This window comes from Pituophis catenifer, unplaced genomic scaffold (genome assembly GCF_029215685.1).
Source record: "Pituophis catenifer annectens isolate HBS135680 unplaced genomic scaffold, rPitCat1.0.hap2 SCAF_7, whole genome shotgun sequence".
NCBI lineage: Eukaryota > Metazoa > Chordata > Lepidosauria > Squamata > Colubridae > Pituophis > Pituophis catenifer.
Window position 1 is genome coordinate 90,241,661 of NW_027256887.1, and position 15,786 is coordinate 90,257,446.

Here is a 15,786-nt window from a genome sequence, read left to right on the forward strand (position 1 = left end):
GCAATACCCAGACATGCGATAGAGAATATAAGTGTAGAACAAAAGCAAGAGGTGATTACTTATAAAGAGCTTCTTAAAATGGAAGGGGGTATATTGCAGTTAAAATCTATAAAGGCATTAAAAGAAGAAAAAATAATTCAAACTTGGTTTCAGTATGGACAGTTGCAAGCTAGATGGAAAGAAGACCAGAGAATTGGTAACATGCAGAAGGAGGAAAATTTGGTAAAACAAATTAGAGATCAAGGTCAAATGCATATAAAAAGATTATATAATATAGTGATAGAAATAGACTCAGAAATGGAATTAGTTAAGGATTGCATGATAAAATGGGCACAAAACATTCAGGAACCAATAATGATGGAAATTTGGGAAAAAATATGGGTTAGAATTGTAAAATTTACGCAAGCACAAAATTTAAGAGAAAATTTTTATAAAATGTTTTACAGATGGCATTTGGATCCTAAAAAGTTGGCTTGTATGTATCCGAATTTGCAATCTAAGTGTTGGAGATGTGATTGTGACGATGCTACTTATTATCATATATGGTGGACTTGTAAAAAAGTTAAAGCATTTTGCATTAAAATATGGTGGATTATCCAAAATATTCTTAAAAAGAAGATAAAGTTTACTCCACAATTGTTTTTGTTGGGTATAATCACAGATTGTACGGTTATAGAGACTAAATTGATTTTAAATTTAATAACTGCAGCTAGACTTTTGGTGGCGCAATACTGGAAGAAGGAAGAATTGCCTACTATTGAAAAATGGACATTAAAAGTGGCAAATTTGGCAGAAATGGCGAAAATTTCAGCATACTTGAAAGATCATTCACAAGAAAGATATATATCGGAATGGAGAAGATGGATTGATTACATTCAAAACAAACATCGAACTAAAAAGTATCAAATAGCTTATGAATGAATAGAAAAGTTAAGAGTATGTATATTTAGTTAAGTAAAAGGTGAGTTAAAGTGTCGAGGGGGGGATAGGAATCTGTAGTTAGTTAGCTTAGCATATGATTGTTAATTGTTTTACCCTGTATTTTGTTCTGGGAAGTCTGGGGGGAGGGGTGGGGGGGGGAGGAAGGGAGGGGGGAGAAGGGGAAATATTTGAAAAAAATTTTTTTTTTCTTTTGTGTAAAACTTTTCAATTAAAAAAAAAAAAAAAAGGAAGACCCTCCCTGACTTCATAGCGGAGCCTTTCAGAAACCCGAAGGCCACCATTATAGCTCCCCCCACCTTCCAGTCTTTGGCTTGCTCTACAGACTCTACTGGCAGCCTCTCCAAAGGAGGACCCGCTGTGTCCAAAGGAGTCCAGCCTGGACAGGAGAGATCCGCTCTCCTGGGGCGCAGGGCTTCCGTTCGCGTAGCGCAAGCCTGGAGCAGCCGTATCTGGCCTCTGCCACCCACACCCACCCCGTGGTGGTGCATGAAGATTGGCTCAGGGCGTTTGGCTCGGGTGGGGGGGCACCCCTCCTTTGCAGGCTTCTTCAAATTCAGATAAAAATAAATAAATAAATAAATAAATAAATAAATAAATAAATAAATAAATAAATAAATAAATAAATAAATAAATAAATAAATAAATTTCTATACCGCCCTTCTCCCGAAGGACTCAGGGCGGTGTACAGCCTATTAAAAACACAAAACAACATCAGTTAAAATAGTTTAAAATTATTAAATAAATTCGGCTAAATTTTAAAATCCCCTTCCACTCCTCCCTCGACCCAGGGCGAGAGGCAGGCTCCTTCCAGCTAGGATTGCTGGATCAAAAAGGGGAGCGAGGCCCAGGAAAGGCCCCAGGGCCAAGCCACAGAGCAACCAGCAGCATCCCAAAGCAGGGGTGGGCAGCCCCGCCCTGTCTCATTCCCCCCCCTCAGGAAAGGGGGGCAGATTAAAAGCCCACGGAAAGAGGGAGGCTGGGGTCTCTGGAGCAGAGCAGCCCCCTCCCCAACCGGTTCCCATAGCAACAGAACCTAAATACAGCTCCCCACAGGTCTGGGGCGGCCTTCTCCCCGCTCCCTGAGGTTGGCGTGCCCCTTCCAGAACGTCTCCATGTCCAAAATTAGCTCCGCTTCATAAAAGCCACGGCAGCGGCAGCAACCTCGCTGCCCTGATGACGGATAGTTATATTTAACCGCTGATCCCTACTAAACAACCACTTTGGAGAATCTATGAGCCCTGGGGGTGGGGGGTGGGGGGGCACCAAGGCTGCTTCCACCATGGGCGTAGGAGGCAGCCTGCCTCCAGCAGGGGCCCGTGATGCCTGCGGGCAGGAGCAGAATATCAGAATAAGAGTTGGAAGGGACCCACTACTCAAGCAGGAAACCCTATACCACTTCAGACAAATGGCTGTCCAATCTCCGGCCAAGGAGGGGCCGGGGCAAAGCCGCAAAGGGCCTGAAAGTCAGCCCACCAGGGCAGAGGGTACAGGTACAAACTGAAACTGAGGGCCAGAGATCAAAGCCTACCAGCCCAACCTGCTCTCCCCTGCTCTGTCCCACCAAGCCAGCTGCCCAAAAGGCAGGTGAGGTTTGGCCCACCAGGAGCCTGACTGTTCTCTCGGGGGGCAGAGCCAGGACATTGGCTGCTGGACCCCTGGGTGCAAGCTGAGCCGGCAAGGCAGAGGCCGAGTTGGGGGCCCCAAGGGAGAAGCCAAGGGAAGACCGGTCCCCTCACCTGACCTCTGCCACCTCGCAGGGGCGCTGCCATTCCCTTCCCAGCATCACTCCCCCCCACCCCACCCCCAGAAAGGAAAGGATGCAGGATGTTGGCGGGGGGGGGAGGGGGGCGAGTCCTTTCCAGAATCCCATAATACCAGAATTCAATTACAGAGGTAAAGCCAATTCATACATCTCCACATTCTCACTAATTGTGTAATTAAATTAAAGACTGGGTAGGCCAGAAACCCCATTACACCCAGCAAGCAGCCTCCCCATCCCATCCTGGGACCCACTGCAGGCCCACAGGGGCTCCTCCACTCAGCCCGGCCCCACGTGAGCTTTTCCTCCACGTGTGGCACCTGCCCCCGTGTGGCATCTCTCCCCTCCAACAGGAGTGGGAGTTTTAGCACATTAACATTTTTAAATATCAGAGGCTCTGCAACGAGTCTCATTTTCTTGTCTTGTGCAGCTGACTTTAGGATTAGTTAATTATAAATAAGATTGCAAGTCGAGGTATCTCCGTATCACGCACAGGCAGCACGAAGGAGCCCGTGGGCTCCCCGGCTCTGCGCACAGCCCAGGCGCCTCCTCCGTTGCCTCCATCTGGCCTCTGCCTTTGCCAAGAGGAAGGGGCGCGCGCCAGGAGAGGAGATGGCATCACCCCAATGCCGGGGGGGGGGAGGAGGAAGGACACAACGAAGCCATACGGGCGAAGCTCCTGCAAGAGGATGGGGCTGTGTGGGAGGCTGGTGGGCCAGATCCAAGGACCAGGAGCAGCCCCATCCTGGCCAAGAGGCCTCATCGGAGACCCTGCACCCCAGCCCCGCAGAAGGGAAGGGAGGTAGCAGGTGTCCAGTGCGGGGGACTGGCAGGGGCACGCCCCCAAACAATTAGATGGCTGGCACGTGGCAGATGCCCCTTCCCACCCCAATGAGGCTCAAATGCTGAGTTCTTCAACCAGGCGGAAGGAGACCTGGGGCCGGGCGCACCTCTGCCTGCAATCTGGGCTTGCCCAACCATCAACCCCAGCAAGCCAGCCAGGGAGTGGGTGGGTGGGAGGGGGCAGGGAGGCAGCCCCAAGATCTGGGCGGGGATTCTGGAAAGCAGCTGATGGAGGGACCCCCCCGTGGGCCAGGGAACTCCTCGCCCAGAAAGAGGAAGCTTCAGGCTTTCCGACCGGTTGCTGGGGCTGCACAATGGCCCCTCCCCAAAGGTCCTGGATACAGACTCTCCCCCCTCCCCAGGGAGATGCCAGCAGATATTGTGAACCAAGGAATGACTGCTATCATCCTGCCACGTCCTCACTTTGCCGAGAATTCCTTCCTGGTGCCATCTTGCTGCTTAGAGCCGCATGGCCTCCCCGCCCCTCCTCACTTGTGGGTCTGCAGGAAAAAGCCCACTCCCCATCCCTCTGGTCCCCACCCTGAGGGCCCTGATCCACCAGCCTTGCGCTGGGGGGAGGAGTTTATGCTGCCAGTCCCAGGGTGGCCACTGTTCCTCAGATAGGCAGGTGTGAATCGCTCCTTTTGAAGTGGGACCCTGGAGTTCAGTCGGGCCTGTTGGTTACGTACCTATCTATCTCCCAGCTGCCTAGCCTCAGCCCTGCCCGCACTACTAGATGTCCTGGCTGAGTTGGCGGTTGAACTCCCCAACCTTTTAGTTGTAGGAGACTTCAACTTGCCATCGGCCAGGGAGACATCTGAGCTAGTTCGGGAGTTCATGACCTCCATGACTGCCATGGACCTAACTCAGGTTGTACAGGGCCCAACTCATAAAGGAGGACACACACTCGACCTGATTTTTCTCTCTGGACAGTGGATAAATGATCGGGGTAGGGGGGACTTATCCATCCACCCCGTCATGGGCCGATCATTCCCTCCTCAGGCTGGACTTTCTCTCCATTATACCCCGCCGCTGGGAGGCGGAACCAGTGAGATGGTTCCGCCCCAGGCGCCTGATGGGCCAGGAAAGGTTCCTGATGGAGCTTGGGCCATTTCCCGCCTCCCACGATTCATCCGAGGTCCTGGTGGTGGCCTGGGAACAGGCTGCAGTGGGGGCCTTGGATTGAATCGCGCCTTTGCGGCCTCTGACCCGACGCAGATCCCGGGTGGCTCCATGGTTTACCGCGGAACTCAGGAAAATGAAGCGTAGAAAAAGATGCCTGGAGGGCGGTTGGAGATCCTCCCGGACCGAATCTGACCGAACACAGTTAAGAACCCATATTAGGTCTTATCTTGTGGCGATGGAAGCGGCGAAATGTCATTATCAACATAATAGTTTTAAATAGTTTTAAATTGGGATATTTTAAATTTCTGGGGTTTTAAATTGAGCCAAATTTATTTAATCATTTTAAATTTTAAATTGTTGTTTTGTCTTGTGTTTTTAAATAGGCTGTACACCGCCCTGAGTCCTTCGGGAGAAAGGCGGTATAGAAATAAAATTATTATGGTAAAATATTATAAAATCTGTTATGTATCAGGTTGTTTTTTTTTGAAGAAGTCAGAGGGGTGGTGGGGTGGTGAGGGGGGGTTAGGGAGGAGGGGGGGAAAGGGGGAAAAATTTGTAATTGAAAACTTTTTCAATAAAAAAGAAAAAGAAATAAAATTATTATTATTATTATTATTTCGCTGCTCTCATTGCATCTGCAGAAAACCACCCAGCTGCCCTGTTTAGAGTGACCCGCTCTCTTCTCAATCATGGAGCGAGGGAGGACCCCTTGCAGGGCAGAGCTGAGGATTTTGTACAGTTTCTGCAAGATAAAAATCGCTCAGATCCGGACTGGGTTGGACTCTGACTGGGCAGAGTCTATCGAGGAGACAAGGGCTTGTCTTGAAGGTAACGTCTGAGTTGAGTTTGAGCCTGTTTCGATGGATGAAGTGGACAGGATTATGGGTCGGCTGGGTGCCTCCACGTGTTTATTGGACCCTTGTCCCTCCTGGCTTGTTTCTGCAGCCAGAGAGGTGACTGGAGGCTGGATTCAAGCGGTTGTCAACGCTTCTCTGAGGGAGGGGGCCTTCCCCGCCACACTTAAAGAGGTGATGGTTCGACCCCTCCTCAAGAAGCCCACCCTTGATCCAGACTCCCTTAACAATTATCGTCCAGTCTCCAACCTTCGCTTTATAGCAAAGGTTGTTGAGTCCATGGTGGCACAGCAGCTCCCTCAGTTACTGGAGAAACTGACTACCTGGACCCGTACCAATCACGTTTCAGGCGTGGTTACAGCACAGAAACGGCATTGGTCGCCCTAGTGAATGATCTCTGGCGGGCCCGGGACGGGGGTTGCTCCTCCATCCTGGTCCTTCTTGACCTCTCAGCGGCTTTTGATACCATCGACCATGGTATCCTACTGCAGCAACTCAGGGGGGTTGGGGATAGGAGGCACCGTTTTACGGTGGTTCTCTCCTACCTCTCGGGCCACTCACAGTTTGTATGGATGGGGGGACAGAGATCCACCCCAAGGCCCCTCACCTGTGGAGTGCCTCAGGGGTCGGTTCTCTCCCCCCTGCTCTTTAACATCTATATGAAGCCGCTGGGTGAGATCATTCGTGGTTTTGGGGTGAAGTACCATCAATATGCTGATGATATTCAGCTTTATATCTCCACCCCGGATCACCTTGGGGATGCCCTTTCTGTGATGTCCCGCTGCCTGGAAGCGGTACGGGCCTGGATGGGAAGAAACAGACTCAGACTCAACGCATCCGAGACTGAGTGGCTGTGGATACCGGCATCTTGTGATCTAGTGGTCCCGTCACTTGTGATAGGAAGGGAGGTACTCACTCCCTCAGAAAGGGTGCACAAACTGGGTGTCCTCCTGGATTCACGGCTATCTTTAGAAGATCATCTGACGGCCATGACCAGGGGGGCCTTTGCACAAGTACGCCTGGTGCGCCAGTTGCGCCCTTTCCTAGACCGGGATGCCTTTGCCACGGTCACTCATGCCCTTGTTACTTCTCGGTTGGACTACTGTAACGCCCTCTACATGGGGCTGCCCTTGGGATGCACCCGGAGGCTACAGCTAGTCCAGAATGCGGGTTGTTATGGGGGCTTCTCATTACTCCCGTGTGACACTTCTCCTGTGCGAGCTGCACTGGCTGCCGGTGGTCCTTCGGGTCCGTTTTAAGGTGCTGGTGCTCACCTATAAAGCCCTACATGGCTTAGGCCTGGGGTACCTGGAGGATCATCTCCTGCCATCCTCCCATCGTCCTGTGTGCTCCTATAGAGTGGGCCTCCTCAGGGTGCCATCAGCCAGACAATATCGGCTGGCGGCCCCCAGGGGGAGAGTATTCTCTGTGGGAGCGCCGACCCTCTGGAATGGGCTGCCCACCGGGCTTAGGACAGCCCCTGACCTCCTCTCCTTCCGCCGCGAACTGAAGACGTGGCTCTTTCATCAAATGGGCTGATCTGCTGGGGTGATTTTTACATTGGAATAATTTTAATCAAACTTTAATTGGATTTTAATTTTTATGTAATTTTTCGTTCTGTTGAATGTTTTCTCTGTAAGCCGCCCTGAGTCCTTCGGGAGAAGGGTGGCATATAAATTACATACATACATACATACATAAAAAAAAAGATGGAGCCATTCAAGGGCACAGGAGGAGCCAAGAAACAACTCTGGCCACGTGGGAACGAGAAACACCCACTCAGTCCCGGGATGGAGGCTCAAAATAACCCCACCTTGATTCTGTCTGGGGGCAAGAGGGGGCAGAGAGAGGCTCTGAGAGGTTCCCAGGGATCTCAGCGGGGTTGCCAGAATCCTGGCCGTGGCTGCCTCTCAACCTGTCCGATCCTCAGGGCCAGCTCAAGGCAGCATTCTTTGGAGTGAGTCCACTTTCCTCACAATGGAGTTGCTGTTTCTCCTCCCTTAATCCATCCTTCCTTCCTTCCTTCCTTCCTTCCTTCCTTCCTTCCTTTTCCTCCCTCCCTCCCTGATAACTAACTGCAATTGTTTGCAGAGCCTCCTGAGGTCGGATGTCAGAGGCCTTTGTTCTTCTGGCAAAGCTGCTCTGATCAAGGCTGGATGAGTCAACAGCTCCAACTTCAGACTCTGACGGGCAGTGACGGCAGCCCAGCCCATCACTGGCGAGTAATCCCTGTCACAACGGCAGGAGTGAAGGAACCGCATCTGGCACATGCCATTAATTGGCTAAATGCCGAGGCAGAGCTGTAGGAAACCCCAACTATTTTGAGAGAAGAACTGACTTCCTTGAAGATCCTCTCTGGACCTGGGGTGGTGCTGGAGGTGGCTGTGCAGGAACACCACGCACACCTCCCCCATGTCCCCAAAAATGGACCCTCCCCTCAGCCAAAGGCCCAGCCTTCCCCCCTCCTCCTCCTCCACAAGAAGAGAAGAGAGGACCCGGGGGATATCTTGAGGGGTCACGTGGGAAGAGGTGGAGCCTTTTGCTCCCCGGGAATGGGGGGGCAACCCTTGATGAGGTCATCCCACCCCCTGGGGGCATGACCCCCACCCTATCTGGGAGGAGGGGTGGGGTACAGGCTCCATTAGTGGGAGGGGGAGATGCCAGAGCCCCTTTTCCAAGGGCTGGCCTTGGGCCCAGCTGCTGCCCAGTGTCCAGCCTCTCCTTTCGGGGAAGGCGGTTGACAACAAAGATGACAAGGAAGGGCCTCGGAAGAGGCAGGGGATCGGGCTCCAGGTTTGGGCTCTGGGTGGAAACCAAGCTGGTGACACTCATAGGTGAAGTTGGCCGAGAGCTGCTTTTTGTGAAGTTGGACGGTTGGCTAAGGTGCTACAGTGACTGACGGCCTCCCCCCTCCATCTTACTCCCAGAGGAGGGCGCCCCCCACCCCCGTTCCTCTTTGGGAGGAGAGCAAAGACAGCAGTCTGGGGAGCCACGAAGGAGGCTGAGGCGCCCAGGCTACCTCCTGTGATTGCTGGGAGACAGACTTAAGGCTGCTGCATTATTAATCTTACATCCTGTCTGGAAGAACTTAGTCCACCCGCGGCTGGCTGGACTCTGCAGCACAGGAATAAACACGGCCCACTGACCCACATACCCAGGCGTGAGAAGGCTCCAGGTGCAGCCGCACCCAGGGCTTCAATGCCAGTTGAAGCTCTCAGATCCCAGGGGAAGGGGCAGCGCCCATCAGCTCAGGATGGGCCCCAAAGGAGCCCCCCCCACCTGGTCTTCCCAGCTTCTGCCCCAAAGTCTCCCTCCCTGCCCCTCTTCTCTCTTGGGCTGCCAGGGAGACTTTTCCAAATGCTCTCCTCTAGCAATCGCTTCAGGAAGTCCTCCTGGAGGAAGCAAGCGTGCATCCCGAGTCCATGGAGGGCCCCACCTGGCCTCCATGGACTCCCATCATCCTGAGCCCTGAAGCGGAATTCAGCCCCCGCCAGAGGGAGTTCCCCCGACGCCTTTCAGCTGCTCCTGCCCAGTTCCTTTTTGCCTCTTCCCCAGCCAGACTGAGTCCACTGTGGGTGCCCCCCTCTCTCACTCACCTGCCAGCAAGAAGGTAATCAGGCAGGTCTCCTTGGGTAGGTAGAGCTTCAGGCGGGAGCCGCTGAAGACGTATTCCACCACGGCTTCCGAGCGGCCGGCCCGCTGCAGGAAGGGCAGGAACTGCTTGGCCTTCTGGGTGTCCTGAGGGGGGAAGAGGCCGGTGAAGGAGGGCCACCTGACCCTCCGGGTGCTTATGATGGGCTCACCCTCCTCCTAGAGCAAGAGAGGGGCTGCTCGATTGGGGAGCCTGTGCCCCCTTCTTCCCCCCTGGCAACGGCCCTGGGAGACGATTCCCCCTCCCAGGGCCAGGAGCTGCTCCCTGGCACAGCTGCCCTGTTGGGAAGCGGCTCTGCTGCCCTCAGCACAAGAGAGCAAAGGAGGAGGGTCTCTGCTGCCAGGCGGGCGAGGGAAGCCCAGCCTGCCCACCAGGCGGGTCCCTCTTCTCACTCTGGGCTGCTGCCATGCCTGGAGGGAGTCTGTTGTGGCCCGCCAGCAGAGCTGGCAGCAGATTCAGACAGTGAGAAGGTGGGGAGGAACATGGGCCAGTCCTGGAGTCTGGGGAAGGTTCTGCGTCAGAGGCAGAGATGGGGCCAGGGCCGTCTGACAGTTGTCAGTTGCCTTTGGAGTCAGACATCAGTGAGGCAGACAAACAGCTGGAGTCTGTTCCCAGTGTGCGCATGTGCAGAGTTGCCAGACGAAGGGAACAGCTGAGGAACAAGGGTCGACTTGGGAGTAAGGCCACAGATGGATGATGAATGGCCCCTCCCATAAGGAATAAAAGAGGAGCAAACAGGGAGAGGAGTTTGCAGGAGTTCGCTTAATTGGTTCGTGACTTCAAGAGAATCCTTTCCAGGTTTTGAAGATATTGGCCAGGCAGCTCTCCAAGGTCTGTGACTGTAAATGCTCTCTTGAAAGACTTTGTTGGATGTGAATGTGAGAAATTCACAGTAACTTAATAAAAAGGGGGTTTTGTTGGCACAAGGAGTTTGTGTTGTGGTTTGGGAACGCCTAGGTCAGAATAGAGACAAAGGGGACCCACTTGAAATAAGATGAAACTGGGCTCTTTGCTCACTTCCTGACATGGGGACGAGGACAGCAGAGCAGCTGCTGTGCCACCCACACAGCCCGGAGAGCCACAGCCCAGGGCCCAAGCTGGCAGAACATGCTGGCCGGGTCCAGGAGGGGCAGGGGGGCCAAGACAGGGAGCCACCCACCCCTCTCCCCTCCTTTGCTGTCGCCTGTCCTGCCCTATCAGTGAGCCAGGCTGGGCACAGCTGAAGGAGGCCAGACCCTTTTCTGGCAAGTGCTATGAACCAGCCTGTCGTCACGCTTAGTGGCCACAGCCTCTGGGGCCTCCCCCAATCTAAGGAGAGCATCCAGGGACTCTGCGGCCGAGAAGTGGACAGAGCTTCCCTGCCATGCCTGCCTGCCCTGGATAGCCGGCCTGCAGGTTGTGCCATGGAGGTCAGGGATGATCCCCCTGCCCCCCCCCCCCCCGCAGCAGGAAGCTTTGCAGGGCAGCTGTTGCCTGGCCGTCCAGCACTTCAGGGCGGGTAGAGGGGGCAGCAGCACAGCTCTGCTTCTGGCCAGGTCTGTCCCGATCAAAGGCCCCTCGGCACAGCCTGACTGCTCAGCAGCCATTTCTGTCTGGAGGGAAAGCAGTCCGGTCCCTACCTGGGTGCCCGTTTGGGTCCTGGACACCAAGGCTCTCCTGAGGCCATCTTCCCAGAGACAAGCCACTCTGAGGTTGAGGGGCTCTCACGCCAGGAGAGAGGCAGCCTTGGAGGGGAGCCCTAGTGGGGGGTGAGTGGCAGGGCACAGGCCCTCTGTTGGCAGCCAGCTCTGTGACCGTGGGGCAGGGCGCAGGAGCAGCCCTTCCCTTCCTTCCTCCCCAGCCCCGTCTTTGTGGGGATGCCCAGCCCAGACATTTATTTTATTTATTTATTTATTTTATTAGTCATATTTCTATGCCGAGGACTCTGGGCGGCTTACACCAAAGACAGTATACTAAATAGCATATTGCCCCCCAAAATCTGGGTCCTCATTTTACCCACCTCGGAAGGATGGAAGGCTGAGTCAACCTTGAGCTGGTGAGATTTGATCCGCTGATCTGCTGAACTAGCAGTCAGCTGAAGTAGCTGCAGTACTGCACCCTAACCACTGCGCCACCTCGTCTTTGGCATGACCCAAAGGTTTACTCTTCTTTTACCTCCCCCTCTTAATTATCTGCAAATAGAAAGGAAATTACGCATCGACCGAATGAAGGAAAATGTAATCGTAACTCCACATTATGTGAACGGCTGCCAGTTATGCATAATTATGTGACATCTCGGCAAGAGGAGGGGACCTGGGGGTCTTGGCTTTACCCCATGCAAACCCACAGAGGGAGGCTCCGCTTTAAAGCTGAGAGGGAGGGAGGGAGAGAGCACACATTGGCCTTACATGATGATTTGAATTACTTGGCCAGTGACTCTGGTCGCACCCCTCCCAGGGAAGGAGAGGCTATGCAAGGCAGGCAAGGAACTCCCTTTAGGTGTGTGGGGGGGGGGGGGGGGGGGGGAGGGCAGGAAAGCCGCTTTCCCACAGAGTTCATCAGCCTCTGTGATCAAGGATGGTGGTGCTTCTCATCAGATGCCTCCAGGCACCGGGCCGAAATTAGATCACCTGCCTACAGAGGTGGCTCCAAATTGCTTAGCTGGCAGAGAGCCCCTCATCTCATGGGCACAAGTGGGCTCTTCCGATGCAATCAAGGTTCCTTCACAAGGAGGAGGGCGGGGGGTTGGGGGACTGTTTTGCCAACCCTGCATTCTGGAAGGGTCGGCTTGGCAGCCCTGAGCCAGCCGAGACCAGGCTCTTTTGCGGGAGGTTGGTCAGCAGGACCTCGGCACCGGCCACCCAACTGCCAGGCCAGTCCCAGGGCTGATCAGGGGCCCTTCCCACTCCGGATCACGCCTTGGGCGACTGCGTCCCCCTGGCTGAGACCTCCGACAGGAATGTCCATTCTCTCCTCCCTAGGGAAGGGAAGCCGGACCCTCTCTGGCCTTGGCAAGCAGGGAAGGGAGAGCTGCAATCCTTCCCCACGCCTGTCCAGGGGTGGCTCTTTCCTCCCTCCCATGAAGCCGAGCGTCAGTGCCTTTGCACAGAGGCTCAGAGAAGCAGCGTCTGCCCAGGCCTGCCCATCCCCTGAGCAGGAGACCCCTCTGGAAGCAAAGAAGCAGCAGCCCGATGCAACAAAGGCCCTCCACCCGGCCATTTTGCTCAGCCACAAGGAGAAACTGGCAAGCAGGGGCCAGGGTCCCGAGGAGAGAGGCTGACCGGCTCAGGCAGCCTTTCCTCTTCTGCCCGCCTGCAGGAAGGACCACTTCCCCTGGACAGGGCCCGGACCACAAGGCAGCTGGTGTGGGGCTCCCTCTGTCTTTTGCAATGGCCTTCACAGCCTGAAGTTCATCCAGCACCCAGCCTGAAGAGCCTTGCTGTCTGACCTAGCGGCTTTCTCCCAAGGAGATGGCTGCTCTTCCTTGCGCCTCCCCTGGGGCCTCTCCCCCTCATCCCTTCCAAGGGACAGGAAGGCTCCGGCCTGCTTGATCGTTGGCCAACCTGGCTACTCAAATTGTGGCTTTTGGGGGACCTGGAATCTGCTCTGGGCAGGACCTGAATAGGAAAGCAGATCAGTTCTCCTGGGTTTGCTGGAGGGTGAAGACTCAGCCCTGTTGCTGTCGTCCCAGCCTCTCCCGAGGCCCTCCAGGAAGGACACGCAGATTACGTCAATTTGATGTCATCTTTGCCCTTCTCAGGAACCCATCACAACATCCAGCTGGACCAATCCTGGTCTGCGGGTCCCACTCACTCCTCAGCCATTCAAAAAACCCAAAGGCACCTGGAGATCCTCCAGTCCAGCTGTCTGCCCAGGGCTACACCGGACAAATGATTGCCCACCTCTACTTGGAAACCTCCAGTGGCTGAGGCCCCACAACACTGGGAGACGGAGGAATTTGTAACCAGCCATACATTAGACCCAACAAGGCCGCTGGCTGGCAAGGGCAGCCTAACCACCTCGGCCAGAGCCAGCCAAAGGCTCTCCTCCACAACCAGATCCCTCATCTGGACTGGAGCTTCTGGCATTTGCAGGATCCAACGGGGAGTTTTGGCACACACCATCTGAGGGGGGGGGGCTGACTTTCTGGCCACAGTTAAGGGGGGAACATCTTCCTGAGGACTCGGTCTCCTTGATCTGCACAGGGACAACCGAGCGCTTCTCCCAGCCAGAATCTGCCCCCAAAAGAGACCTTCTTGGGATCCTCTCAGGATCTGGTTAATCCTTCCAGCAGGGTAGGGAGCAGATTCCTTCCCAGTTTAGGAACTCCATCACTGGACCAGGGAGTTTTCTTCAGGGCCACCGAGCCTAAGGCAGCTCTATGTCCCTTTGTCCCAAGGGGTCCCATCTGAGCATGGCTACTCAGCGGAAGGGGACACCCCAGCAGGACCATTTTCAGAGGCCCAGGTTCCTGGGTCTCCCTTGCTGGACAGAGCAGGAAATTAAAGGGGGTCTTGGGCCCCAAACTCCTGCCAGCAGCCCCACGAGGTAGCCTGGTCCAGGATGTCCATGGGAAGATTGCTGAGACTGGCTCTAATAACAGAAACGTGCCAGTCCAGCGGTGCTGGGCCTCCTGCTCCCGACAGCCGGAGGGAGAAGAGAGGGGGCCCCCGCCTGAGCCGCTCTGCATCCTCTCTGCTTGTCTTGGACGTGTTTCCCCCTCGTCACCTCTGGAACGGCTCCCCAGGATCCAGGTTGTCTCCTTCACTGCCTCCTCCGTGACTCTCCTCTCCAGCCACGCAACACTAAGGACCCCGGGCTTATGGACCCCACCGCCTGTGCCAGCCCACACCTCCAGTGGCCCCCCAGATTCTAGTCAGGAAGGGGAAGCACACACGGGCCGTGGTCCTGCTAAGCATGGGGAAGGCTCCTTTGATGCTCAGGGGCAGCAGGCTGTGTCGCATCATGTTCCTCTCCCCTGGCCAACCAGATTCCCTTATGGTGGTCTCAGGGAGTGGAGGAAGCAGGGCAGGAAGACCCCTCCCCACCAAGGAGTGCCTTGGAAGAGCAGGAAAGAGACCCTTGCCAGGCAGTTGGTTCAGCCGCAAAGGGCCAGGGAGCAAGGCCTGGAACAAGCCAGGAGGGAAGGCGCGGACAGCCAGTTCTGCCAGAGCCGGCTGAGCTCCCCCCCCCCCCCGAGAACACCTGCCTACCACATGCGCTGGCAAAGCGGCTATCAGCATCCCAGGCACACTGCCAGAGTCCTACCAAGAGTGGGCGGGAGGCACCCCTTGGACAAGGGAGGCCACGGTTGCCCCCAGGAGGAGCCCAGAGGCTGCTGCTCCCAGTGACCCACTCAGTCAGGCCAGGAAGGCAACAGCTTCCTCCCCTCTGCCAAGGGGCCGAGCCACAGGCACCGAAGGGGCAACCGGCACGAGCTTGCCAGCTCTTCCACAGCAGGGAGAGCGTCTGCTTCCCCCCAAGATGGACAGTGGAGGAAAAGGAGGAGACCCCCGGACCCCACACCAACCAGCCGGGCCGCAAAGAGGGCTGCTTACCCCAGAGATGTCGGCCACTCGGTGGATTGGCACCTCCTTCTTGCTGTGCAGGCCTTTGCCGTTCTTGACTGCCCTGTTGGGGGCAAGGGAGGGTCAGCCGCACCCAGGAACTGCGCAGCACCTGCCGTGCTCTCTACCTCAGAGCCCCTCCCTTCCCTCTTGGGAGGGGGCACTGAGGACCTACGGAGCCATGGCCCCAGGGGCTCCACCCTCTGGGGGCACAAAAGGGCCCAGGTTTTGGGGGGACAGAAAGGATCAGTGGGGGGCCTCTGAAGACTCTGACTTCTGAGGGGGGCAGACTGAAGGACCCCTGCCTGGCAGGAAGCTCTGGAGGGGGGCAGGGACAGCAATCCTCAAGAACCCGAAGCCCCACTTCTGGTTTGGAGAAGGGGGGACAGGGGGCAGAAGGCCCGCCTGTTTCCACAACCCAGAGCTCGGCCCACCCCCCCACCCCTGCAACTACCCCATCGCTGGAGCTTCTGAGAAGACCGGAGACACCCAAGGATGCTGCTACCCCGGAAGGCAGGGGGGAATGCGGGAGGGCATTCTCTAGAAGCCCACAATACTCCCTTGTGCTCCCAGCAGCCCCCTCCCCAAGGTCCCAGGGACCCTTTCATCGCAGAGCAGCTCCTGCAAACTGCCTGCACGTGTTCACAGTCCCTCCTCCCACTCCAGAAACAGCTCCCTCCATTTCCTCCTCCTCACTCCCCCTTCCCCCAAAAGCCTGGCTCTGCTCTGCTCTGCTCTCTTGGGTGCTGAAAGACCTTGCAGGCCCCTCCCAAGCCGAGGGGGGCCCGAGGACTCTGGGGGCCCCAAGAGCAGCCCCAGCCTGCTCAATGCAGTCCTCCCCTCCTCAGCGTAGCTCTGCGTTAGGGAGACTCAGGGCAGAGGAGAGGTTGGCTGGTCAGCTGGCTGCAGGCTCCCTCGCTTCATCTTCTGACTACTTTCTTCCCAAAGGTTGGGGGGGTGGGAAGTGCCATCGAATCTTTGAAGACATCCAGACAGTTTCGAGTTCCAGAGGAGGGGTGGGAAGAAGCTGCTGGGGTGCCCTTTTCCCCCTTTTCCCCCTGATCC

At 55.6% G+C, this 15,786-nt stretch overlaps 1 protein-coding gene across 1 annotated transcript in view; it reads right to left on the bottom strand.

Annotated features, from left to right (window-relative positions):
* The window catches only part of SND1 (staphylococcal nuclease and tudor domain containing 1), a 98,065-nt gene that overhangs the window by 37,830 nt on the left and 44,449 nt on the right, over window positions 1–15,786 (bottom strand). Inside the window, exons 14-15 of the mRNA XM_070946822.1 lie at window positions 14,713–14,785; window positions 9,120–9,261 (exon numbers count right to left, since the gene is read on the bottom strand). Of these exons, the coding sequence (XP_070802923.1) occupies window positions 9,120–9,261; window positions 14,713–14,785 (215 nt within the window). The remainder of the gene's footprint in view (window positions 1–9,119; window positions 9,262–14,712; window positions 14,786–15,786) is intronic.